We start from the raw sequence: 26,366 nt of genomic DNA, 5'->3' as shown, positions 1-26,366 counted from the left end.
AAAGTTTCAAAAGATACTTTAAATAATTTTATATAATATTCATCAAAATATGTTAAAAAAATATGCGGAATCTATATAAATGTATATGAAAATAAGAAAAAAAAATATGGATCTTACACATTTTTATATGTGTTTTTTGATGAAATTAGATAAAAATATCTAAAAAAATTTTAAACCCTATAATTAAATTATAATTCAAATGTGATTGAACTCATAGATTTAAATTACTAGTTGTGAGTTGTGAGTTGTGAGTTGTGACTTTGTACCTTCGTATGACGACGAAATTTTTTGACTCGATCAATTGTTTCGGTTTACCGTTTGTTTGATTTAAAAATTTAGAAGAATGAAAAATTTGCAGAAAATCCGTCGAAATGGTCTAAAACCGATAAAAAAAGCTAATTTTAATAGAAAACTATTTATATTGTTTTTTAGTCAAATAAAAGATGAGAGAGATTATACTTACTACTTTTTTTTTCTAACTACTTGTTACTACTCAATCTTAACCATTAATTGCCGTCAATCTAACAGTTATAATTTATTAGAATTAATAATTAATCAATAAGTGTGACTTAATAAATTATAATTGTTAGATTGGTGGAAATCAACGGTTAAGATTTAGTAGTAACAAGTATTAATAAAAAATGTAGTAAGTATAACTTCTTCCATAAAAGATAATGTCAAACTATAAATATTCAACTTGTTATTATTTAGTCTCGTATTATTAATTTTTCTTATTTTATAAGACATATATTTTTATGTTGATTTTAATTTAATTTAATTTCTTGTGATATTATATTAAAATATTATTTAATATACTAATGAATACCATAAATATATTTAATTATCACTGTTTGACTACGGTTCAATTGCGATCAGACTAATAAATTGTAAATTAATATCTGTGTGTTCGATTAGAAATATGACATTGTATATCTGGTATAAACTTTAAAATAATATTTCGTAGTATTATTGATTTGCAAGAGAATAACATGTCTATATTTTGCGTATTTTTTATTTCGGCAATAAAAGAGGTGAGGTGATTATGTTATTTTCTTGTTATCTTAAAACCAACCCAATTGTTAATTTTCAATTCTACTAATTTTTATCAAATTAAAAAATATTTTTAAACGTATTAAATACTAATCAAATTTTAGTTTTAAATTTATTAAAAATAATATTTCTATGAAAGTGAATTTATCTTATGTCTTGAAAGAAACACCACCTTAAACGAATCCGATTTTAACACAGGGCTTTACTTAGTTTAAGAGGATGATTCTCTCTCTCCTCTCTGTGTCTAGTTGTCGTGTTCCGTCATGGGGTGGGTGGCTCTGTTTATATCTCCTCAGAAATGTGGCACAGCCACACTTTCAAAGTTTTTGCCTTAACTTTCTTTCTCTCTCCATTTTATTCCCTTTCTCGTGAATTATTTCATAATTTTTTCTATTTTTTATATAATAAAAAAAAATCTCTTTGAAAGGTTGCGGAAAAAAGTATTATTTTTTGAGAAATATTTATTATTTCCCTTTCTTCCTCTCTTTTCGGTTTCTGTTTGTGTGTCAGAACAAAAGAGGAAGGGAAATAAGGAGAAATCTCTAATCATAGGAAAAACAAAAGAAAAGAGAGCAACAAGTGAAGCAAATTCCAGAGGATGAATGGGGTCACACTCCTTGAACCAGATGACTCTGAGTTTGTTGAAGTTGATCCAACTGGCAGATATGGCAGAGTACACCCATCATCTTTCTCTCTTCATCTCTCCTTCTCCCTCACCCACCTCACTTTGATGATGTTTTCCTTGTGTTTTGCAGTACAATGAAATCCTTGGCAAAGGAGCTTCAAAGACAGTGTATGATTACAATACAACAAACTCATCCTATTCCTTTATGATACCCGTTTCTTATTTTTCTAAAATTCCAAGTCTTTTTGGTTCTTTCAGTTGATTGTTTATCTGGGCAAGTACTCATTTCCTCGGAATTTGAGTTTCTCTTTGTTTTTCTTTGAGTTTGTTGAAATGGGCATCTGATAGTTTTTTTTTTTTTTTTTTTTTTTTCATTTTCAACTTTTTGATGGTTTGGCTTCTCAATTGATGCAGATATAGAGCATTCGATGAGTATCAAGGGATTGAAGTTGCTTGGAACCAGGTCAAGCTCTATGATTTTCTACAAAGCCCTGAAGATCTTGAGAGGCTTTACTGTGAAATTCATCTCCTGAAAACATTGAAGCACAGAAACATTATGAAATTTTACACCTCTTGGGTAGATACTGCAAATAGGAATATCAACTTCGTGACTGAAATGTTCACATCTGGTACACTTAGACAGTAAGTTCTTTTTGGAGTTCCTACTATTTTTCCTCCTTCTACATTATATCTGTTCATTATACTTTTTGTGCATTTTAGATCTTGTGCTATTTCTTTTTCTTTCAGATTTTCTCTTGTTTTAATTGTCAAATAGGTATAGGCAAAAGCACAAGAGAGTTAACATCAGAGCAGTGAAGCATTGGTGTAGACAGATCCTGAGTGGACTTCTCTATCTTCATAGCCTTGACCCGCCTGTGATCCATAGAGATCTCAAATGTGATAACATTTTTATCAATGGAAACCAAGGGGAAGTAAAGATTGGAGATCTTGGCCTGGCAGCAATTCTCCGGAAATCCCATGCTGCTCATTGTGTAGGTCTGTTAGTTTCATTTCAGTAAATTTCATATAACAAGCTATCTAGAAATGGAATAAATCTTTGGTACTACTGCTGTACCTAGATTCAGTGCATCCCATGAATAAGAGTCTTACACATCAGATGAGAGAGAGAAAATTTAACAGAAAAAAAAGTATTTTAGCTGACATGTAATATTTTCATTGGTGGGATACACTGAATTTTTGGTACAACAGTAGTACCAAAGATTTATTCCTAGAAATGATGTTAGCCAGTTCAAACGCCAATGGCAATTAGTTCGCTTGGTGCCTTTTTTTAAAATGATTTGGTGATATCATCAGAAACTGTGATATTTCCTGCACTACTAATGCTTTCATTATAGTTGGACAAGGGTCAGTGATACTAGTTAGACTTCATCTGTTGTGCTTCTGTTTTCACAGGAACACCTGAGTTCATGGCCCCCGAAGTATATGAAGAGGCATATAATGAATTAGTTGACATATATTCCTTTGGGATGTGCATATTGGAGATGGTCACATTTGAATATCCATATAGTGAATGCACTCATCCGGCTCAAATCTACAAGAAAGTTATTTCTGTAAGTTTGCTCTCTTTCTCTCTATCTTTTTGACAAGTGATGTTTCTGTAGTGACGAGATTCCGTTGGCATTTTCTATCTGCAGGGGAAAAAGCCAGATGCTTTGTATAAAGTGAAGGATCCAGAAGTGCGACAATTTGTTGAGAAATGCTTGGCCACAGTGTCTCTAAGGCTTACTGCAAACGAGCTTCTAGATGACCCGTTTCTTCGAATTGATGATTATGAATATGATTTGAGACCCGTAGACAGTGGGGAATTGGATGACTTTGGTCCTCTCATCAGACAGCCATTCTTGGATCTCCATCGAAGCTATAGTAACTTCAGTAATGAATACTCAAATGGCTTTGGGTACGAAGGAGACTGGTGTTCTCATCCAGCTGAGATTGAACCTAGTGGAATCGAACTTTTTGAGTATCATGATGACGAGCCCTCTGAAGATGTTGACATAAGCATCAAGGGCAAGAGGAAAGATGATGGTGGCATCTTTTTGAGACTAAGAATTGCTGATAAAGAAGGTTGGGATGCCACTTTTTATTATCTCTGTACTTTATACCTGTTATCTGTACACTTCATTTAGGAATTTAAGTTTAATAATCTGACTAAATTGTATATTACAGGTCGCATTCGAAATATTTATTTCCCATTTGACATAGAAATGGACACAGCAATAAGTGTGGCAACTGAAATGGTTGCAGAACTCGACATTACTGATCAGGATGTTACCAGAATAGCAGATATGATAGATGGGGAAATTGCTTCCTTGGTACCTGAATGGAGGCCAGGACCAGGAATTGATGAAACTCCCCGTTTTGCAATTCAAGGTTTATGTCACAATTGTGTGTCTAATCACACTTCTAGTGGCTCTCTTCTAGATTTTCTTTCACATAATCCAAGTAGCAAGAACTTGCAACTTCTCGAGTGTTGTAGGCATGGATGTGCTTCAATGCATGGGCGGTTTGAGGAGATTACGTTCCAATCTGAGGAGTATGACAATCATGTTAGAGAGGGTCAAAACATATCAAGCCAATCAGATTGCTTGCAGTTTCAGGAGATATGGATTCAGCATGAAAGTCGTGAACTGAGTCCGGTAGAGTCTGATCTAAGCCATTCTGATGAACATTATGAACAATTAGGTAAATCAGTATCAGCTGAAGATAAAGGACTGGATGTTCGGGAAAACAAGTTCTCCCCCGACGAAGCAGCAAATTCCTTAAGAAATTTGTCAGGGAACCATGATTTTTCTGCTATCGGTGCGTTGTATACTGACTTTGCGGATGACCGTGAGAAAGAGATCCAAAAGGAATTGCGATGGCTCAAAGCAAGATACCAAATGGAGTTAAGGGAACTCAAGGATCAACAGTTTGGGCTAACAGCTAAATCTTCATATTGTAGTGACAGAGAGCACAAAACAGAAGATGAAGTTAAGCCACCTTCACTGACAGAAACATTAAAAGGAGGCAACAATGGGATTCACTTGAAACCCGTTACTAACAACTGGAACTATGATTCAAGTAACCATCCTCGTGTCCATAAGAGCAGCCCCAATTTGGACACCCAAAGGGACCAAAATTGTGAGGCGATGCAATCATCCCCTGGAGAAGTTATGATTACTGCAAAGAGTTTTTACACAGGCTCCTTGCTTCCACCCTCTCTGCACAGGACAGTTTCCCTCCCAGTTGATGCTTTTGATTTATAATTTTCTGAGGCACTCATTGGATTCTTTTGTAGATTATATATATAAATCCACCTTATAGAGACTATCTGATTTCTACATCCTGCCCACCCTTTTTCCTAGGAATTTCTACTAAGGAAAACTACTACTAGCTATAATCCTATTCCCCCCAAAAAAAAGCATCAACATACACTGCAGTGATAATTTATTTAAAAAATAAAAATCAGATTTTTGGTTAACGTATATTAATGATCGTGAATTTGATGATTGAGGCGTGTAAGTTACCAAGATAACGTTCGGTGAAGTCCATGTAAATTTGTCCAAGTTTATTCTATCTCATACGTTATGAAACAAAGTTTTGAAATGACTAGGAATAAGGCGTGTTTAGTTGCTTGCTTTATTTTTTTTTTCTGGAACAATGAACATTTTGCATGTTAGGCAAATTTTTTTACCAGAGTGGCTAGATTTTATCAAAATGCCACGCCCCATATTTCGTTATATTGTGTAGTTAAATATGTTTGCATATAATTCGTTACACAGTGTAGCCAAATATGTCATGTTAGGCTGCACAGTCAGCAAAAATGACACGTGTCAAGTAGGCAGAAATTCGCTACATAGTGTAGCGAATTATATGCAAACATATTTCGCTGCACAGTGTAGTGAAATATGTCGCATGATATTTTGACAAAATTTACTGTTGACGTGACAGTGACAGTTTGATAAATTTTTTTGCCAAGACATGACAAAATGATCACTCTCCCTTTTTTTCTTAGCCGTGAATAGATGTGCAATAATTGAGAATAGCAACTAGGTCAAATGAAAGCTTAAATCATAGGTAGCGGGGCCCAAGTAAAGCGCGTGGATATTCATCAATTGGTTACGGTAGTCATATCATAGCATTTAAGATTATATTATACCAAAACTGAGAGCATAGTCAAAATTCAAATGCTGTGTGGCCGTGTGGGTGCTAGTCCAGTTTAGCTGTTTATGGACAAAGCAAAAACTCAATAGGTTGTGTTACATTTTTCGCACTGGTTGCGTCATATGATTACAGATGGAGGGAACTCAATTGATTATATTTATATGCATGAGCATGATAATTGGGAAGGGATGGGGCTGAAGCTGAAGGTACGTTGACAAGGCAAATCAATTATTGTTTCTTTTGATACATAAATTATTTGGCATGTCAGTTTTCTGACTGGACATTGTCGAATCAATGGGATACTTATTGAACCTTTTAGCTCTGCTTCACGGAGGCCCTCTGCTTTTTTCTCAATCATGGATGATGGGGTTGTTTTCCGAAGGCAATCAATTAATTGGACCAAAAAAGATAGCCAGAATAAGATGAAGAAAGAATGGCCCACCAAAAGAATCAAATTTCATGTCTAAGCTAGTTACGGATTAAAATCATTAACATAATTATTAAGGATTGGTCCACTTAGTGACCTCATTAACTGACTTTATGGAAAAAAAAATTAAAAATTTCTCATGAAGTTTCTGATTTTTCTGTGTTTATGAAAAGTCATATACTCAATTGATTAATCTGACTTCTAAAGAACCAGCGACTTGAGAAACCGTGTGATTGTGGAATCAATGTAAGTTACAGTTTTTTAATCAGATAATATTATGACGAGACAGGGATTTAAAAATATTTTTCATGCATAGTTATTAAAAGAGTAAATACCTTTTTTTAGTCCTTAACAAATTTTACGATGTCCGCTTTAGTCCCTAACAAATAAAAAGGTTTATTGTAGTCCCTAAAAAATTCAAAATGGACTCATTTTAGTCATTTTGAGGAACTAATATGGATCTTTTTTGAATTTGTAAGGGACCACGATTTTAACTAAATGGGTTCACTTTGAATTTCTTAGAAATCACGATGGACCTTTTTATTTGCTAGGGACTAAAGCGGGCATCGTCAAATTTGAATATTTACTCTTATTAAAAAAATGTATTAACAATATTAGCTAATGGTCAATTGATTTTATTAGTTTGAAAATTATTGGAAAAAAAATTAAAAATGCGAATCTCCAATGTACAATGTGCATTTTATTATGATAAAAAATTGTCTCAAACTCTTGAAAATTTCGCCTTTTCTTATGATTACTCTTTCTTTTATAACAATAGAAAAATTTATATGACGACTTTATTGGAAACTCAAGCTTTTAAAAAAGTGAACTCTCTTTAGTTAATTAAGCTAATTTTCTAATTAGCTTCATTGATTTAGTTGTTGAATAATAAATGGAATTGCGGATTTCAATCTACATTCTATGTTGAACCTCCGACTAACCTGAGATTTTCATAAACTCACAAATTAAGCTAATTTTTTAATTTTTATATCTGATTTTTACGACCAAAATGTATCGTACCACACTTATAAATCATATGCACTCTTTTAAATTATATTTTATTTTAATGTCGTTTCTATAAGTTTTAAGTAAATACATTGTTTTAATGTCATTTCTATTAAAACTTTAAGTTAATTTCTTATTTGATTGATTCATGGAAAGAAAAAAAAAAGTTCAATGTCATTTTTTAATAAAAAATCACTAGATTAAAAAAGTATTACACTGAACCAAAACAAATTCAATTATTGTGTATGTAATTTGGTGCGGTTTTTCAATTAGAAATAATTAGGAAATTATTTCTCAATATAAGGAAAACAATATTTAATTATTTTGGTGAAAATAAGGAAAGAAGGGGAAGATGAATTAAAAGGAAAAATATCCTTATTGTTGTAAAATATTGGGACAATGATCACAATGTCACACTATTCATAAAAAATTACCTGAATGTCACGGATTGAAATTTTTTTTCTTCAAAATGTCACGTCACCTAACTTGCTACAACACCTAACAAGTTAGGTGCGGATACGTGGCAACAGGTTCATGGTCACTTAAGTCATTGCAAAGTGCAGCGAGATTACGTGGCAGACAGTATGTCAAACTCACTATGCTGCATAGCATGTTACGTAACAATTTGGCGTGTTACGTGTAAACTCACTATGCTGCATAGCATGTTACGTGTCTAACACGTGTCAAACTCGCTCTATTGCATAGCATGTTACGTGTCAGCTTTTCTGACACGTGGTCATACATGCTGTGTTGCATAACATATTATGTGTAAGTAGTTCAGCAGTCCAACCTTTTTAGTCTAATAAATTAAACTAAATTAATTAACAGACATAAATTTAATTTAATTCATTAACACTCCTAAATTAAATTAAATTAAATTACTTAACATAAACTAAATTAAATTAAATTAATTATTACTCTTAAAAGTAATTAATAATAGTTCTAAAATTATTTAAATTAATATAGATAAAAAAAAACTTAATTAATTAACAAACATAAATTTAATTTAATTCATTAACACTCGTAAATTAAATTAAATTACTTAACAATTCAAAAAAAATTAACTTAACATAAACTAAATTAAAAGAAATTAATTAATACTCCTAAAAATAATTAATTAATAGTTCTAAAATAATTTAAACTAATATAGAAAAAATTAAACTAAATTAATTAACAAACATAAATTTAATTTAATTCATTAACACTACTAAAGTAAATTAAATTACTTCATCAACATCAACAACACATTTAATCCAAGTTAATTGGGGTCGGTGGTAGATAAATCTAATGATAGATAAGAGAAAAATAAAATAAATAAATAACAATAGAATAAAATAAATAAATAAAAAATAAATAAATAAATTTTTTGGGAAAAGGGTAAATAAGATAAAAGATAAGAAGGGGAAAAGAAATAGAGAGGGGTTGAAGAGAAAAAGTACTAAAAATGGATCATCTGAAACATAGAAATAACAACAGGTTTAACCTTCCACCCTACTTGTAGCTTTTATCCATTCCGTCCTAAGACACATTATCCGTCAATCTATATCTCACTCCATTAAATCTTGTTTAACTACATTTACCTAGGTAAGTCTCAGTCTACCTCTACCTCTCTTTGTACTTAACAGTTAAAAATAATTTAACTTAACATAAACTAAATTAAATCAAATTAATTAACACTCTTGCATTAAATTAAATTAATTAAGACACATAAATTAAATTTAATTAACAGTCCTAAATTAATTTCTCTAACATAAATTATTTAAAACTAAAACATTAAAACCAATATTAATTTTCCTTAAATCATTTTATTTCAAAATACAAAATTCAATAATTAAAATTATCCTATAATTTATTAGACCATAAATGATGCAAGAAATGGGGGGAAATGATGAATTTATTAGACTAAAAATGCTGGATTGCTGGGCTACCTACACATAATATGCTACCGAGCATAGCATGTACGGCCACGCGTCAGAAAGGCTGACACGTAACATGTTATGCAGCGTAACGAGTTTAACACATGCTAGACATATAACACGCCAAGTTGACATGTAACATGCTATGCAGCATAGCGAGTTTGACACGTTGTCTGCCATGTAATCTCACTACATTGTGTAGCAGCTTACGTAGCCATGAACCTGCTGCCACGTGTCCACACGTAACTCGTCAGGTGTTGTAGCGAGTTAGGTGACGTGACATTTTGAAAAAAAAAAAATTCTGGTCCATGACATTCAGGTAATTTTTTGTGAATAGTGTGATATTCTGATCGTTGTCCCTAAAATATTCATGTGAATGACTATTTGGTTTCTCATGACTGTTGATATATCTTGTAACCCCTATATTAATGGTAACTAAAAATGTAACTCATGACTCTTGATATACCTTGTAACCACTACACTAATGGTGACTTTAAGTTTAATTATTCCTCGTTCATATCCCTATATATACACCCTATATATACATTAGAGAAAAGATATATTTATCACTAAAAAAGTTTACAACCAACCTAATTACCGTTGATTTCCGTCAATCTAACGGTATAATTTATTGGAAATTATTTGGTCGCATTTATTAATAAATTATTAATTTTGTGATAAACTTTTTTGGTGATAAGTATATTCTGCCCCTATACATTATACATATACATGAAGCTAATGAAAATTAGAATTAGAATTATGTCCCCTTTGTCTTCTCTACTATTTGTCTTTGTGTCTCTCCCCTATCTCTTTCCCTCTATTTTATAACACTTATTATAATCTGGATGATTTTTAAATAGAAAGAAATACGGGAAAAAACGTCACCCCTTTAATTAAATAGTTATTAAATTATATATATATATATATATATATTTTTTTTTTTTGGTACATTGTCAGGAGGTATCCCCATTCAACCTTCTCCGGGCACCATGCCCTCGGGGTACGGCCCGTTTGGGCTAGCCCCTCATTGTAACAGTGGTGCACTAAGCTTCGCAACCGGAGAAAGGACGAGACTAATCCCCAACCGAAGATTTTTGGCTTATCCTCTGGCCCCCAAAGATTTTCCAAGAAACTGCTTGAGGCAGGGTTTGATCCCTGCACCAAGCAATCCCTTGGGAGCTCAGCTGCCAACTGAGCTACCCTTGGGGGTTAAATTATATATTTTTTAACTTATGCTATAAGATAAAATTATATTTCGGACTCTAAAGAATATACTCTTTATCAATTTATTGTCCTAAAAATAACGTTTATCAACCTTATTCATAACTTTTTCATCTATATTTTTTTTGGTAGTTTTTTTTTCCGTCTATTTATTTGAACGGAACAGCGTTAACTTTTTTTTTTTTTTTTTTGGGATACAAGGAAAAAACAGCAAAGCTAGAACCAGTGGCGGACCCAAGCAAGTTTATTTATGTCTGCACATTTAGGGATGGGGGGTTCGATAGCAATGCACCCGAATTTTTTTTAAAAGAAAGTTTTAAATGTGTTACAAAATAAAATAATATAAACAAAAAAAGAAAAGAAAAGAAAACTTGAACTTACTACAAAAATAAAGTATCTTTTGGGTTCTCAACAAAAATCACGGGACCCAATTTAATCCCTTAAAAACAAATTGACTCGTGATCCCTCTGAATTTTAAAATAGACCAATGTTAGTCTTTTTGAGTAACTAATGTAGGTCTTCTTTGAATTTCAGAGGAACTACGATTTCGACTAATCGGGTCTATTTTGGAATTCAGAGGGACCGAGAGTCGACTTTTTTTAAGAGATTAAATTGGATCCTCTAATTTTAATTTTTGTTGAAGAATCAAAATATACTTTTTTTTTTCAAAAATTTGTGTGTGCACTTACACACACTTGCACCAATACAGGTCCGCCGGTGGCTAAAACCTACAAAATCTTGTACTACAAACTCCCATGGGTCTCTACTTAAGATTTCTCTGCAAACTGATGGAGGATGCTCCGGTATATGAATATTCCAATAATCAAAAGTTTTAGAATAGGCTCCACTCCAATCAACTAATATGTTGCCTTCCCGCAAGGTATGGGACACAACCGTATGCCAGTCCCTCTAAGAATTGTCTGATCTTTGAAACTATAGGAGCCATAGAATGATGTTCTTGGCAGCTATTGTTGATTAAAACTGTTAACATAACACGACATTCAATGAGAGTTTGGTAGAGGATAAATTTTTTATTGTTCGGAAATCCTAAATTTTAAGAATATGGTGAAAAAGTTAATTTTCCAGAATATTACCAAAAAACTGTTTAATAGTTTAAAATATGAGGAAAGATCTGTTTACAAACTTTTTTTTACAGATTACACTGAGTTTGACCGGTCATATACTCTTGATTGAAGTATGACTAAGTCTGACCAGTCATACATTCTTGATTGAAGTATGACCGGTCAGACATAGTGTAGTGTGACTGGTCATATACCCTTAATTGAAGTATGATTAAGTCTGAGCGGTCATACATTCTTGATTGAAGTATGACCGTTCAAACATAGTGTAGTTTGTAAACAAAAAGTTTATAAATATAACATTCTTTTAAAATATTACTAGAATTTTGTATAAAAAAAATGTAAAATTTTCCCAAAATTCCAAGAATACTATCTTTTTAGTGGTATTCTTTAATGACATTTTGGAAGAAAAATCATACACAAAACAAAATTTCAGAGAAAACAAAATTTCAGAGAAATCAAAATTTTGAAAAAATATTCAAAAAACTTATACTAAATGTAAGTAAATAGAATTAGAGTTTAATTTTTCTCTCCACAAATTTTTCTCATACAACACGAGAAAAATAAAATCCATAGAATTATCAGTATCACTTTCTCCAAAAATTTCCCCCTTCCCGAACACCCCCTGCCAAAAATAAAATAAAATGGCATCATATGCTGGCTCAATGAATTCCCCACCCTTCGTCCTCCCAATGTTTTCTGTTGGTTTTTGTTTGGGGCTATGCCCCTTATTGTTATAAAAAGAAAGAAAGATTGGAACGTAACTTTCTATAAAAAAAAAAAAAAAGAAGAAGATTGGAACGTAACAAACAGTGACTATACTGTACACATTAGAGGAGGGCAAACCTAATGTTTTGAATACATTTAGTGTGCGTTTTATTTAGTATTTTATTTATTAGGTGTTAAGAAGATGTTATATGAATATATTGAAAAAAATTAGTTCTAACAAATTCACTTTTTTTTTATTTTTTTGAAATTTAATTTGTTCACTTATCATATTTAATTTTTACAAACCAAATTGAATCAAATCGCACTTTTAAATAATTTACAAACTTTTAATTACTTTTTCTTTGTTTTAGATATATTTAATATATGGGTAAAGGATTTCTCCGGTCAATGGAGATAAGTTATCTCCAGTGAACTCAAAATGACGTCGTTTTGGAACGAAAATCAATGTGTTTTTGTAATTATAATATATTGCAGGGTTATTTTAGTCTTTATCATTATAATTTTTTAATCTTATAACCTCAAAACGACGTCGTTTTGAGCTCATTGGAGATAACTTTATTTCCAGTGACTAGAGAAATACTTTTTTCTTAATATATTTCTAATGGGATTAACATTTCTTCTGCAATAGCAAATAAAAGCATTTTCTCCTACTTCAAAACAACGTCATATTGAGGTTTTAAAAAAAAATACAGAATATTTTAGTAAAATTCATAGGGAAAAGTGTTTGTACTTTTAAACGACATAATTTGTGTTATTTTACTCTCACAAAGAGGTGAGACCAACACATTTATATTTTTTTGTCAACTCTCCTTCCTCCTTTATCTATCTCTTTCTCTCACTTAAAATGACACAACTTTACATCCTTTAAAATGATACACACTTTTTCCAAATTCATATTATAAGTGAAAAGTAATTTTTTTTAAATTCTCTATATATTTTTTTAAACCCAAAAGTGATGCCATTATGGAAATTACAGGAAATACATTTATCATCTGTTGTAGGAGATTTTTTTTCCATTTTTTATTAAACCCATTTTATTATGTATTAGGAAAATAATTTATGTGATGCCTTTTACATTTTGATTAATATATTTAATGCATTTATTTTCATTTTATACTATCTTTTTTTAGTATTAAGAAGATCTTTTATGAATAAATTGAAATCCATTAATTTTTTTTCATTTTAAAAAGATCTTTCAATTTTTATTTATTTATTTTCATTTTCCAATTCATTCTCTTCGTTTTTTAGTTTTTCGTTGTCTTAATTTAACCCATCCATACCTCAAACCTGAATATCCAACGAGTCCATACCTCAAAACAGTTCTCTTGATAGAATGTGGGCAAAACAAAGGAAGTAGCTCTCTATAAACAGACGGGCTCACACTTGGGCCAGCCCAATCAATCACTTTCGACATAGAAGAGGATACGTCACGTGCCTAATGAGCATGACACGTGACCGACGCTAGGGTTTCTTGTTAAAACTGGGTTCTCCATTTTTCTTAGTTCTCCCCTACGCTGTCGATTTGAGGTGCATTGCCATTATCCGTTGTTGAATAGCCGGCGGTGAACAACATGGCGGACAAGGCTGTCACCATTCGAACCCGAAAGTTTATGACTAATAGACTTCTCTCCAGAAAGCAATTCGTGAGTTCTCTATTTTCCACACACTCTTTTTTTTTTCTCGTGAACTAACAGATTTTAACTGATTAACCGATCTGAATTCTGTTTATTGTGTGATGCAGATCATTGATGTCCTTCATCCAGGGAGGGCTAACGTTTCCAAGGTACTTTTTTTTTTTTTTTTAATTTCTGAAATCCCGTAATTGATAATTTCTTACTTTAGCAGCTGAAAATTAGATTTATGATTTGCTATTGGTTGAAAATTACATTACCTCGCGTTATTATTTTGTTGTGTTTTGGCATGAAGGCGGAGCTAAAGGAAAAACTGGCAAGAATGTATGAGGTGAAGGACACTAACGCTGTATTTGTCTTCAAGTTCCGAACTCATTTTGGAGGTGGCAAGTCAACTGGTTTTGGTTTGATTTATGATTCTGTTGAGAATGCAAAGAAGTTCGAGCCCAAGTACAGGCTTATCAGGGTGAGCTGACTCATCTTCTAGTGTGATTTTATTCGTAACTTTTTTTCCCCTTTTTTATTGGATGATCTTTATTTAAAATACTATAGCACTTCTTAGTTCTTATAGTATCATTGCTCCTATTTTTCCAATTACTTTCCCTTCTGTGTTTTTTTTGGGGAGAGGAGGGGTCGTTGGATTGGAGCAGTTGCAATTGCTAGTGATTAAAATACATGTTTCTTATGTTGTTATAAGCTGTAACATCATAGTCTTTTAGGAAAATTGATTTGAATGAGTGTGCATATCAGAATTTGTTAAGTTTTCTGACAAATTTTGAAGTGCTCTGTAGTTGGGGATGGTGACTGCTAAACATCTTAAATACTGCCATGATATCCTCGGAATAGTTTGTAGGGGCTAATAGTTCCTTTCAATGTTGTATATGATTAATTGCACCTTCACTACTTTCTACTTACAAAAATTATTGTCGGCAGCACATTTTGCCTGTGAATCTAGTAGCTGAATCTTCCCATCTTTATTATTGTTATTATATCTTGTCATGTATGCCTTTGTTATTTATCATATTTGAGAATTAGAACTGTTTATTTTCATTTCTTTTAGCTATTTCCGTCTAAGCCTAGGGTGCTTTGTTTTGTGTGATCAAAACTAAAATATCTTCTCTCTATTTCAGAATGGACTTGATACTAAGGTAGAAAAGTCAAGGAAGCAAATGAAGGAGAGAAAGAATAGAGCTAAGAAGATTCGTGGAGTAAAGAAGGTAATACAATCAGTTGTGTCTTGTTGACGATTGTTTACCTCTTGTATCATTCTTGTTTTATAAAAGAATAACCTCTGGTATTTGTTATTTTTGCAGACCAAGGCTTCAGATGCTGCCAAGGCTGGGAAAAAGAAATGAGTTGAGACATCCTGTTCTGATTTTAAAGTTCTATTGCTATTGGTATTTTCCAATGGCTATTTTATTTTCTGATAGCTTCCTAGAATGAAATGTCTTGCAGTAAGTGTTGATCATACTTTAATTTATGTTCAGTTATAACTTGTGATTGAGTGCAAGCAGTGAGCAATTTTGAGAATTCGGTTGAACACTTCCATTTGTTTTCAAATATTAGTAGAACGTCATTTATTTGTTCCGAAAGGATTTTAAATTCCTCGTAGAAATTTATCATACTTTCATAGGCGTAGCTGATAATAATCTTCCTATAGAAATCTTTGACTGCAACTGATTTTGAAGAGTAAACTATGTTGAACCGTGTTAAAGGTATTCTATGCATGAACTGTATCGACATTGAATATGATGAGCGTTATTGCACCCATGGTTTTAATACGTTCTATAAATATTTTACAGGGTGAGATGGTCGTGTTGTATGGTTCCCTCTTGGAGCATGTTTGGATTTCCTCTATTTTTAAGTTAGAAGCTACTTTTACGTTAAAGTTTAAAAAAAAAGCTTTTTTAAAGCTGTTTTGTGATTATATAAAAAATTTAGTTTAAAGTTATTTAAAAACACACATCTCAAGAAAAGATCCCCCCTTCTCTCTCTCTCTATATATATATTTATATTTATGGCTATTTAAAAAATATATAATTTAAGGAAAGCTGCTAAGAGTTTAAAAAAAAAACTCTTTCTATGAGTTTTTAGCTTTTGATTTTTTTTTCATTATAAAAAAAATAAAATTCGTTATAAGAATTTTTTTCAAAATTTGTTTGGCGCTTCTCTTCAAACAGTACATGGTTGACGTTGCATTCTTAAACATATGCATGTCTTGATGGGTATTTTGAGTACTTTCAGTTAACAATGTTGGGGCTAAGAATGGCCTTAAGAAATTTGACGGGTGTTTTTATGAGAAATCATTTGTATTAATTCCTCATTTGAAAATTGGGATTTGGATTCTCTCCATTTACTTGAAAATTAAAACATGTTGTTTTTATAAAAAATCAATTTCAGGCCATCTTTCGCATAGCAAACTCTCTCCAATTAATATGTAAAAGGATGTAATCAAAATCGTAGGAAGTTATTCTTTTGACAAATTTCTTCGTGAATATGGGGAAATAAAGAATATCATTTTTTAGCCCTTCAATCTACCAAAAAAAAGAAAGAAGATAAGCTATTTAATTTGGTATTTTCACCCTAAAATCAAGAGGATAAGCTATTTTACTTGGTGTTATTTATTATATAGTGGACATATACTATTTATTTTTCTTAATAGCATAATTAAAAATCATTTTCATGGAACCATAGTTTAAATGCCATTGTTGACATTGTTGATTGGGCTTTAAACCTTTCATGTTGCAAGATAGGAGATATTCCATGTTATAAACAAAGAGTTTTATAAGAGTTATATTATAGAAAAAGTGATTGTCTAATGTTATAGAGATTCGTTTTGGGTGCCTTAGTTTTTATTTTTATTTTTGCTTCAAAAAGTTCGGACCCCATATTGTTCGGAGGGTCTGTAGGAAGTGTTCTCTTTTTCCAGCAACATCATACTTATATTTTCCTCATTGGTAAAATTATTAGCATATATTAGTTCCTTACAAGTGTCCATCGCTTCAACCTAATGAATTTGTGGACCAATAAAAGCATGAAATATTTTTCAAGCAAAATTAATTATTTGCTATTGTTTCCACTATCATGTAAAAAATAACAAATGAGTTTAAAAAAGTTAACAATGTAAAAGAAGAGGTAGGATGTTCTTGCTACCAATCTACTATCACTCTAATCATTATTGGATCTCACTATTTATCTAATAATTCCTGAAAAGTTTTTGAAGAGAGAAATACTACTACTCTAATTACCGTTGAATCCCATTATTCAGCCTACAATCTTTAAAAAATTTCTGAAAAAAAAAAAAAACTTTTAATATACTTCTCGAAATACATAATTATATTAGAGTGATAGTAAATTAATAATAAAAATATTTGGTAATGAATTCAAAAAAGAATTATACACCGTTTATTATTTGCCACTAAAAAACGAAAAAAGACTCGTTATGTAACTCAGGACAGAAATGAAAACGGGTTTGGCTACTGGGTCCATTGAAGTAGACAAGTAGTATTTTTTTGTTCTGCCCGGTTGGGTTATTCCAAAAAAAAGACATGAAAAAGTTGAGGTTAATTTTGACAGCTGTGTACTTGCGTGATCCATTTCTCACAAACTTCATATTGTGTTGTCTTGTCTTTTCAAGGGAATTTCGTGGTTCATTTCTCTCGCCTTCTCTTTTCTATATCCTATTTACTTTCCACCAGTTCCAGTTCCAGTTCCTCCAATACGATACCCATTCTCTAAATCCCCTCCTTGTCCTCTTATTCTTTTAATTCTGATACCATCATGGAGGATGCTGCTGCTACTACTGCTACTCCTAATGGTAAATTTCTTGATAAATCATCACTTTTGCTTCTAGTTCGGTTTCCCTTGTGGTTAATGTTTTCATGCCGAAACTGACCCTCTTCAATTATTGTCGTTATTAGTGTGTTCAATTCAACTATGCAATTCAATGTAATACTGTTACTTGCACTATGGAGTCAAAAACAGATCGTGCTTTGATTATGGATGAAAACCAGATTGAATGTTAACATTAATAAAGGAAGTAAAAATCTGAATAAAAAGAGATCAGAGCAGCTATTAAAATGTGATGCATTTTGTTTATTTTGCTTCTATCGCTGGAAGAACCTGATTGTTTGATAATTTCTTTTACCTGGCTTTTGTTATAGTGTTAGGAGCTAAAGATGGAACTATTGCTGTTGCTTCAGCATTCCCTGGTCATCAAGAAGGTATGAATTATGATTCAGAGGGTTTGATGCACCTCCTGAATAGTGGTTTCTGAATTACGGAACTACAATATTTATTTCAGTGATTTTCCTAAATTGATAACTCTTAACTCACAGAAGAAGTGTATGTGCTTGCTTAGTACCAGACATATTCTTATGTAAATTACCTTATTGGTGTCATTTTCTCTTGTTATACCAGCTGTACAGGATAGAGACCACAAATTCCTAACAAAAGCAGTCGAAGAAGCATATAAAGGGGTCGAATGTGGCGATGGTGGCCCATTTGGTGCAGTTGTTGTTCGAAATGATGAAGTAGTTGTGAGCTGTCATAACATGGTTTTAAGAAACACTGATCCCACTGCTCATGCTGAGGTTACTGCCATAAGAGAGGTTAAATTAATAATTATTATTTTTTCCATTAAGAATTTTCTTGTTGATTTGTGAAATCTGAGGCCGATCACATGCCCTCCAGAATGGATAGCTTATTAAAACAAAGAGGTTTTTGAGTTGTAACTTGTACATATCCTGCCACTGGTTTCCAATCATTGAGACAGATTAAGTGAAGGGTTGATTATACTCTTTTTGATAAGTTGTTTGGTTAGTTTTTCTTTATTTATTTGTCTCTTCCTACATTCTTAGTTGTGGCTTAAAACTGTTTAAACAGGCATCATGACACCTGGATCTGTATAACCTGGCATGTTACGCCAATAAAAAATTGGCGCTTATTTCCATTTCTCAATCAAAGTATCAAACCAAATAACCTGGAGTTTGAGCATTCTTTAATTGTTACTTGCCATCACCTATTATTTGCTGTCTCAGACAGATTTGGACCTCAAACTCTGGGAGTTTTGGAAAACACCATTTAACGATAAATTGCAGAGATTGGATGTGAGTTGAAGTTGCTAAAATTTAATTTTGTTTGGTCTAACATTAAAAACATTCATTTGACTCCCTTCATCCACGTATATATTGCTTAGTCTATATGTATGAAATCTCTGTTAAGTTGACCTAATTTTTTTTGTACAGAAAGATAGAAACCATATATATATATATATATTTGGTAAGATGCGGAAACCATCTTTATATTTCCCAAACTATATCCTTTTGTACTTATTTTCTTAAATATACAGCATTCTGGATCTCATATATGATCGGACGTTATCTGTAGGCTTGTCAAAAGCTGAATAAAATTGACCTTGCTGACTGTGAAATCTATGCTTCTTGTGAGCCTTGTCCAATGTGCTTTGGTGCAATTCATCTTTCAAGAGTTAAGGTTAGCCTTCCACCCCCACCCCCCCTAATTTTCTCCTCATGCCCACGTTTCTCTATTTTTTATTAAATTTATCACATTTTTTGTTGTGTTCATGTCCAAACAGAGATTGGTTTATGGTGCTGAAGCAGAAGCTGCAATAGCAATTGGATTTGATGATTTTATTGCCGATGCACTAAGGGGCACTGGTTTTTATCAAAAGGCCCACTTGGAGATTAAAAAGGCCGATGGTACTGGTGCTGTAATTGCAGAACAAGTATTTGAGAAGACAAAGGCCAAGTTTCCTCTGTACTGATTGCTCGAATAGTCTTTTTAAAAGTGAATGCAAGTTATAAATGTTCATGAAAATTCAGTTTCTTATTATAAATGTATTCGTGAATTCAAGAAAAATAAAATTTATGTGCTCTTATGCTGCTGTTCGTTGCAAATGATTATTGATACATCAAATTTATGAATATTCTGATTGATTGTTTGGGAGTTGCACAGGAGGGAAAGCTAGTTCAAGCCAGAGGAGGAGGCAGCTGAGCTGATACTCACTGCAATGAATCTACAAATGACAAGCCCATCGTGCAAAACAGCAAAAGAATCCAAGTTTCTCATTCATATATAATTAGATTTCATGTCTGCAGTGCTAGAGCTATTCTACTCTTTCATGCTACAGATCATTGCAATATATGTATGGAAGAAACCACCATCTATTTCTGCACATCTGGGTAGGTTTTTGAGTAGAATAAAAAACCTCAATCATCCTCAGCTAGACCGCAGCTCCTCTAACCTAGCCTTGATCTGATCCTGCAACAACTCCAACCTATTCAAATACACCTCCAGCTCCAAAATCCTACGCTTTCTCCTTTGCTCATTGCCTTCTTCCCCAGGGCATAATGGCATTGGGATCGGTGCTAACTCGCCAAGTGTCCCTTCCCGTGCATCATCCAACAGTTCCTTCAGCAATGGTGAGAAACAGGACGTCATAGTTTCTTCAATGAAGCCCTGTATGCTACTAGTAGTATCTGTATCACCATTGTTCTGGTCATTTGTTCTGTTCAAATCATCTGTGCTTAACCGCGACCGCTTTGGCACCCTATTGTCTATTTCATCACAATTGTCAACTTGTTCAGTCTTCACCTTAACATGACTTTCAGGAATGGGTGATTCATCACCATTCAAACAATCTGTGTCTATGTCATTGCCCCAAATCCTGTGGGAAATTTCGAAAATAGTCTGTTCGTGGAGGTTTTTGAAAGGAACCTCCTTGCCTTTGTCCAAAGCCATCTTGTGTTTTCTCTTTAACCTACGCAGCTTCTCAACAAGCTGGTTCCTGTTGAAATCCACGTTCAGTTTGGGCTTCAAGTGATCGTACAACGAAGCTACATCATTTTGGAGAGAGGTGGTTGCTCTTCGGTTCTGGTTGATGTAATCCAGATATCCCTTCAACAGTTCCATTTCGTCATCCTTCGTCCATAGCCTCTGATATTGTCTCACGGTGCCAGAATAGTTGGTGGTGCGCTGTCGTTTTGAGCGTGTTACCATAGGGGTGGCGGTGATGGCCCCGGGGAAGGCCACCGTCACGGCGGGGGAGCCATTGGGAACGGGGAGCGCAAGAGGAATGGTGTCATGGACATCGCAGGAACTGAGAAAATGGTCATTCTCGTCGTCTTCTGCATTGTCGTTATGGTCTTTCTCGTCATCTTCCACTTTGTCGTTCTCGATTATATTATCGTTTTCATAGTCTGATTCGTCAGTGATAATGTCAAGGCTTTCTTCTTCTGATGAGGAGGAGGAAGAGGAGGAGGGCGACAAGATCCAAGAAACCAACGGCGAAAGCATTTTTAAGGAGACACCAGACATCTTTTTTCGCTCTATTAGAGTATCAAACCAACTGTTTGTTCGTTGATGGTAGTTGTGCATTTACTATGAATAGAATGCATTCCTATAATCCCCACAATTATAAAGAGAGAGAGAGAGAGAGAAAAAATAAAACTATCTCATTATAAATGCACATCCATAAATTTCAAATTCAGATAAAATACAAGAAAATAGAGCTTGACTTATTACAAAAACAATACTTACTATGATTTCGTTTTGAATATTAGTTGTTAAACCAAGGCAGTCATTTCTGCCTAAAATAATAACAGTAATATTAGTAGCACGTACTTTGATCATGTTTCTATCATTTGATTATGTTTGATCCTATTAGAACTTTTATGTTTTTTTTTTAACTAACCTGATTGTGTAAAAGATCTCAATCATTCATTCTTAAATCAACTATAAGCAATTAATTTGATATTTTTTACTTCACAAATTTGTTCATTAAAAATTGTGATAGTTGATTTACAAATCAACTGATGAGATCTTCTCTCCAACCAGGTCATGCGAAATTTCCATGTGAAAATATTCACTCCCTTTTTATTCAAATTCTGTAACCTCTTATGTTCAAAAAGTTAAATTCTGTAACCTCACTGATGTGATAAATATGAGAAACCAAGTGATGTGCAACCAGCATTTTATCCTAAATGCTTACTACAAATTTTTTTTATCTCGTGGATTGGTGTGATATCGCATCTTGCTGTACATTCATCGTAATTTATTTATTTATTTTTTCGGTAAATGGTCGTAATTTTAGATCGAAGATTTGTCCAAAAAGAAGATACTGATTGAGATTAAGAATGCGTTTGGATTGCCTTTAAAAAAAAGTTACTTTTATGCCCTACTTATTTTAAAAGTGCTTTTTATTAAAGTTAAAACTATTTAGATTTTTAAAAACATATTTGTTTTTTGAAAAAAAAAAATTAGCTTTTGACTTTTACTTTTTTGAGAAGCTAAAATTGTTAGCTTCTGAAAAAAGTAAGTTTTTGATTTTTTTTATGACTTCTGCTTTTTTTAGAAGTAGCATCCAAATGCACCTTAAAATAAAAGTGTTTTTTTTTTGGAAAAAAAAGTAATTTCTGACTAAAAAAAAGCTCATCTAAACGGGTCCTAAAGAAGAACGAGAATTGAGCAACAAAGATGGAATACCATTTCCTTGAAACAGAGAAGAAAAATTTTATTATCCATTGTGATTTGTGAAGTAAAACCTAACAAAAAAACAAAAACAAATCTAGAGCAGGTATTCCATCCCCTAACTTTCAAATGAAAATATTATAATAAGAAAAAATAATCTGATGCCTTATATTTTACAACCGTTGGATTAAAAAAAAAATGTTATACAAGAAAAAAAAAATCCTTTTAGGCGATGGAATATCCTTTTAAAGCGTTTCGGAGTGGAATATCCTTCCCCCTTCCTCAACTCCTTTACAACCGTTGGATATTTTTACAACGGTTTTTGCATACACATTTTTTATTTTATTTTTTCTGACTCTCCAAAATCAGTTTCCCTGTTATTTAGAACTCAAAATCGAGACTCACCCAACAACTTTTATGGTCGAGTTTTACGTTGAATCTAGAAGTTGACTTTTAAAAAATGGATAATTAGTCGACGAGTCATATTAATGATACTTAGTAAAGAGTAAATAAATATTTCATACAAAATATAGCATTTCAGATATTAAAAATTAAAAGTTTCTTTTTTGTTTAATGCTTTTTTTTTTTTTTGGTAATCTAATGCTTTTTTTTTAAATCATATGTAAGTGCGTCAATAACATTTTTTTAAAAGTCCACTTGTGTATACCTTAAATAATAATAGTTAAATAAGTGATTAGGTGGAATAGAACACGTCAGTAGTGGGGATAAATTCCTACAATACTTCATTCTCTATATATCTCTCCAATAAAAATTAAATACCAATACTGATTGATGATATAAAAAAAAGAGAAATATTATCTTAAATACAAGTGTAAGAAGATGAATAACATTAGTAATACATATTACTCTTGTATTAAAAATGAGCTCATAGTGGGGAGTGAAAAAAACTTTAATGCATGGGAATCATCGAATTCGATATTCCCTTTTAATAAAAGGGAAAAAAAATTATTTATCTTTAAATCTTCAAAATAAATTATTTTTAATAAAAAAGATATCGATGGATTAAAGTTTTTTACCACCGGAACAAATATAAAATCAGAAAGAAGTTCCAAGGTTTCAAGTTTCAACTGCCAGCTGGATAGGATAAATATACGTACTTGACACAATCTCTATTTTGACTTCTATAGCCCAAATCCTGCAACAAGTGAAAGTAAATTGTGTTTCAATTAAGTCTAAGCACTTCTTATATATTTTAAATAAGTTTATGGGTTTTATGTTTATCATTTAACATAATATAACTTCACTTTTCTACACACACATTAAAGAAGTGGAGTCCACATATTTTTTTTTCTCTTTCATCATTCCACTTTCTCTCTCTCTTTTGATGTGAGAGTTGGAAACAACACTTACATTATGTTACATAATACTAATAAAACCCTAACTTTATTATAGCTTTATTTATTTGAATTAAATAAAAATTTCATGTGTGGCAACTTGTTTGGTTTAGGTAAGTTGGTCCACCACCTAAACGGCTAAACCACCCTTTCATATTCTCATTCTCATTCTCAAGTTATTCCAATTTCCAACCAAGTGAAGTGACTCCAATAACAAACCAAATCCCGTGAGCACTGGCCACGCGCTTAGCCTAACTAACCAGCTCCCCTTGCTTCTTCAACCCCCTCTCTCTCTCTCTCATGGCATCCGAGCCAAACGATGCAATTTTCCCCGAAGAAGATCTCGACGACGACGACGAAACTCTAGAGGAGGAGGAGGAAGACGACGACGACGACGATTTAGGGGAACCAGAAGACGACCAACAAACCGAACCTTCTGCTTCCGCCCTCGCGGTGCCCTGGTCCGCCGTCTCAAACGGCGAAAACGCGTCGATTCCGATGGCCACAATTGTCGTCGCCGACTCCTCTGAGCCAAAACGGCAGCGGACGGAGCAAATCGAAGAGAAGAAGGCGTTGGACGATTCGCGAAGACTGTTCCAGCGTCTTTGGACGGACGAGGACGAGATCGGGCTGTTGCAGGGGTTCCTGGAGTACACGGCACAACGAGGATCCTCGCACCACAACGACACCGCTCTGTTCTACGATCAAATCAAGTCAAAGCTTCAGCTCGGTTTCAACAAGAACCAGCTCGTCGAGAAGCTGCGGAGATTGAAGAAGAAGTACCGCAACGTTATCGACAAAATCAGCTCCGGCAAGGAGTTTTCCTTCAAGAGCCCTCACGATCAAGCTACATTCGAAATCTCGCGCAAGATCTGGAGCAACACGGTTCCAGTCGCCGGTGCCGTCGAAGATGACGACGAAATCAAGCCTCACTCTAACCCTAACCGTAATTTCGGTAATTCAATGTCGTGGAAGAATGAGGCGACGACGGAGAAGAAAACCCCGCCGCGGAAGCGGTCACGGTCTCGATCGGGGATGAAAACGGAGGAGAAGAAGAATGATGGTTCAGCGTTGAACAAAGATAATAATTGTATATGCAATAATAATAATGATGATGATAATTACAATCATAACAATAATAATACCAATAATTACAAAAGTAGTTATAGCAATAACATACAGGGTTTGATTGAAGAGAAGGTGAGAAGTTGTTTGTCGCCAGTGTTGAAGGAGTTGGTGAGTAGTGCCATGGGAAGAGGGTTTGGAGTATTGAATCCCATTCCCATGCCGTCGAATTTATTGACTTTGGGGATTGGGGAAGTGGTTGTAGATGATGACAAGTGGAGGAAGCAACAGATTTTGGAGCTGGAAGTGTATTCCAAGCGTTTGAAACTGGCCCAGGATGAGATCAAGGTTACTCTGGAGGAGTTGCGATCAGTTGATGCTGGAAGATGACACAAAATGTATAACACAGCTTTTAGTTTTGTTGATAGTTTTTGGTTTTACTTTATCAATGGTTGATAGATAGGTTAGCTAAACAGCTAGTGATTTTCTTGAGCTTTTAGCTTTTGATGATCGCATACAACAGTTGTTCAATAAAATGTTCTAACTTTTAAGTCTCCTGTAGAATTTTCCCCTTCTTTGAATTATGATTTTCTTGTACATGTATGTACATATAGAATGCAATGAATCGGTACACGATGAACGGGATTGTATTTTGATGTGTTGTAAAATAAGCAATTGTGAGTGAATATTCTTACAAAAGGAGAAGTTGCTTTATTTTTACAATTAGGTGGCGTTTGGTAGATGGTTTCTGATGGGATGGATGGATAAGTGAGAGTTAGATATTATTAATACCATGTTTGGTAGAGGGTTAAGAAAAATAAAACTAGGCAACCTTATTACCGATGCAAACTCAAGTTGTGTGTAAATTGATGTTAAAAATACTGTTTGCAAATACCACCTCAGAAGACTAGGGAAGTGAAAAAATTGGCACGATATTGTAGACTGAAATGCCCCTCATCTCAAAATTTCCCTCATCCAAATGTAATCTGAGACTATGTTGGTAGGAAAGACAGAGATATGGATGACGGAACACGTTGAAAGAAAGATCTATTTCTATTGACATTCAAAAATTAAAAAGGGGTTAATTTGATAATTTTAACCCATTTACCCATCAATATTTTATCTTCAATCAAATATAGACTTATAAAATTCTATCCAATTTCTTTGGTCAATTTTTGGCCAACCAAACAACTTTTTTTTTTAATTTTCTTACCAAACTTCATTTCTCACTATATTTCTAGTAATTACATTTTTCTAGTAAATTTTTTTTTTCCCTCCAAACGTCCCTTGCTATCACCGCTTGCCTTTGGGTTTTGTACTTTATGAGTTTTTGTATTTTGGCTTTATTTTGTACTCTTGAGTATGACCGCAATGGCATTTTCTAAACTTCAACATCTGATACTGTCATATTTAAGAAGGCTGTATCAGCTAGTATTATGAGTGCGATCAATTGTGATTTTTCTGTTCATACTGCAGGTATTGAAAATTATTTGCTACAAGAGAAATTTTTTGGTGATCGGGAATCATGATTAATGGGAATACAGTAGAAATTGAGTTTACTTGGAATCTTACGAAAAAGGTGTTTGGTTCGTCAAAATATTACCGGGAA

At 33.1% G+C, this 26,366-nt stretch overlaps 5 protein-coding genes across 16 annotated transcripts; 4 read left to right on the top strand and 1 right to left on the bottom strand.

Moving 5' to 3' along the window:
- The first annotated feature begins 1,407 nt into the window (after positions 1–1,407).
- On the top strand, positions 1,408–5,138 carry LOC133318589 (probable serine/threonine-protein kinase WNK9). 10 transcript variants are annotated; one of them, XM_061480782.1, is made up of 9 exons: positions 1,408–1,723; positions 1,806–1,843; positions 2,090–2,317; positions 2,451–2,671; positions 3,089–3,246; positions 3,331–3,496; positions 3,557–3,760; positions 3,863–4,646; positions 4,758–5,138. In XM_061480782.1, the coding sequence occupies exons 1-9, from the start codon at positions 1,649–1,651 to the stop codon at positions 4,939–4,941; spliced, it is 2,058 nt and encodes a 685-aa protein (XP_061336766.1). In that variant the 5' UTR covers positions 1,408–1,648; the 3' UTR covers positions 4,942–5,138. The 10 variants fall into 10 exon arrangements, with proteins under 10 accessions (XP_061336766.1, XP_061336709.1, XP_061336595.1 ...); XM_061480725.1 differs by having other exon boundaries at positions 1,421–1,723; positions 3,331–3,514; positions 3,683–3,760; positions 3,863–5,136; XM_061480611.1 differs by having other exon boundaries at positions 1,421–1,723; positions 3,331–3,559; positions 3,683–3,760; positions 3,863–5,136.
- Positions 5,139–13,710: 8,572 nt separating this feature from the next.
- On the top strand, positions 13,711–15,439 carry LOC133318216 (small ribosomal subunit protein eS24z). Its single transcript, XM_061520236.1, has 5 exons — positions 13,711–13,859; positions 13,958–13,999; positions 14,143–14,313; positions 14,978–15,064; positions 15,161–15,439. Exons 1-5 carry the CDS (start codon positions 13,788–13,790, stop codon positions 15,200–15,202), a joined length of 414 nt encoding a protein of 137 aa, XP_061376220.1. The 5' UTR covers positions 13,711–13,787; the 3' UTR covers positions 15,203–15,439.
- Positions 15,440–17,491: 2,052 nt separating this feature from the next.
- On the top strand, positions 17,492–20,094 carry LOC133318296 (guanosine deaminase-like). Of its 3 annotated transcripts, none has more exons than XM_061520316.1 (5): positions 17,492–17,664; positions 18,011–18,070; positions 18,267–18,457; positions 19,236–19,340; positions 19,444–20,094. In XM_061520316.1, exons 1-5 carry the CDS (start codon positions 17,628–17,630, stop codon positions 19,630–19,632), a joined length of 582 nt encoding a protein of 193 aa, XP_061376300.1. In that variant the 5' UTR covers positions 17,492–17,627; the 3' UTR covers positions 19,633–20,094. The 3 variants fall into 3 exon arrangements, with proteins under 3 accessions (XP_061376300.1, XP_061376423.1, XP_061376353.1); XM_061520369.1 differs by lacking the exon at positions 17,492–17,664 and adding an exon at positions 17,846–17,867 and having other exon boundaries at positions 18,020–18,070; XM_061520439.1 differs by lacking the exon at positions 18,011–18,070.
- On the bottom strand, positions 20,088–21,185 carry LOC133317387 (probable transcription factor At3g04930). Its single transcript, XM_061519271.1, has one exon. It carries the CDS (start codon positions 21,183–21,185, stop codon positions 20,088–20,090), a length of 1,098 nt encoding a protein of 365 aa, XP_061375255.1.
- A 2,708-nt stretch (positions 21,186–23,893) lies between these two features.
- LOC133318500 (probable transcription factor At5g28040) lies at positions 23,894–25,350 on the top strand. Its single transcript, XM_061520530.1, has one exon. The coding sequence runs from the start codon at positions 23,993–23,995 to the stop codon at positions 25,145–25,147; it is 1,155 nt and encodes a 384-aa protein (XP_061376514.1). The 5' UTR covers positions 23,894–23,992; the 3' UTR covers positions 25,148–25,350.
- The last annotated feature ends 1,016 nt before the right edge of the window (positions 25,351–26,366 follow it).

The sequence above is a fragment of the Gastrolobium bilobum genome, unplaced genomic scaffold, assembly GCF_033153095.1.
Source record: "Gastrolobium bilobum isolate Gb01-03AN ecotype WA unplaced genomic scaffold, APGP_CSIRO_Gbil_v1 utg24917, whole genome shotgun sequence".
Lineage (NCBI taxonomy): Eukaryota > Viridiplantae > Streptophyta > Magnoliopsida > Fabales > Fabaceae > Gastrolobium > Gastrolobium bilobum.
This window is presented reverse-complemented; position numbering and strand designations above follow the sequence as displayed.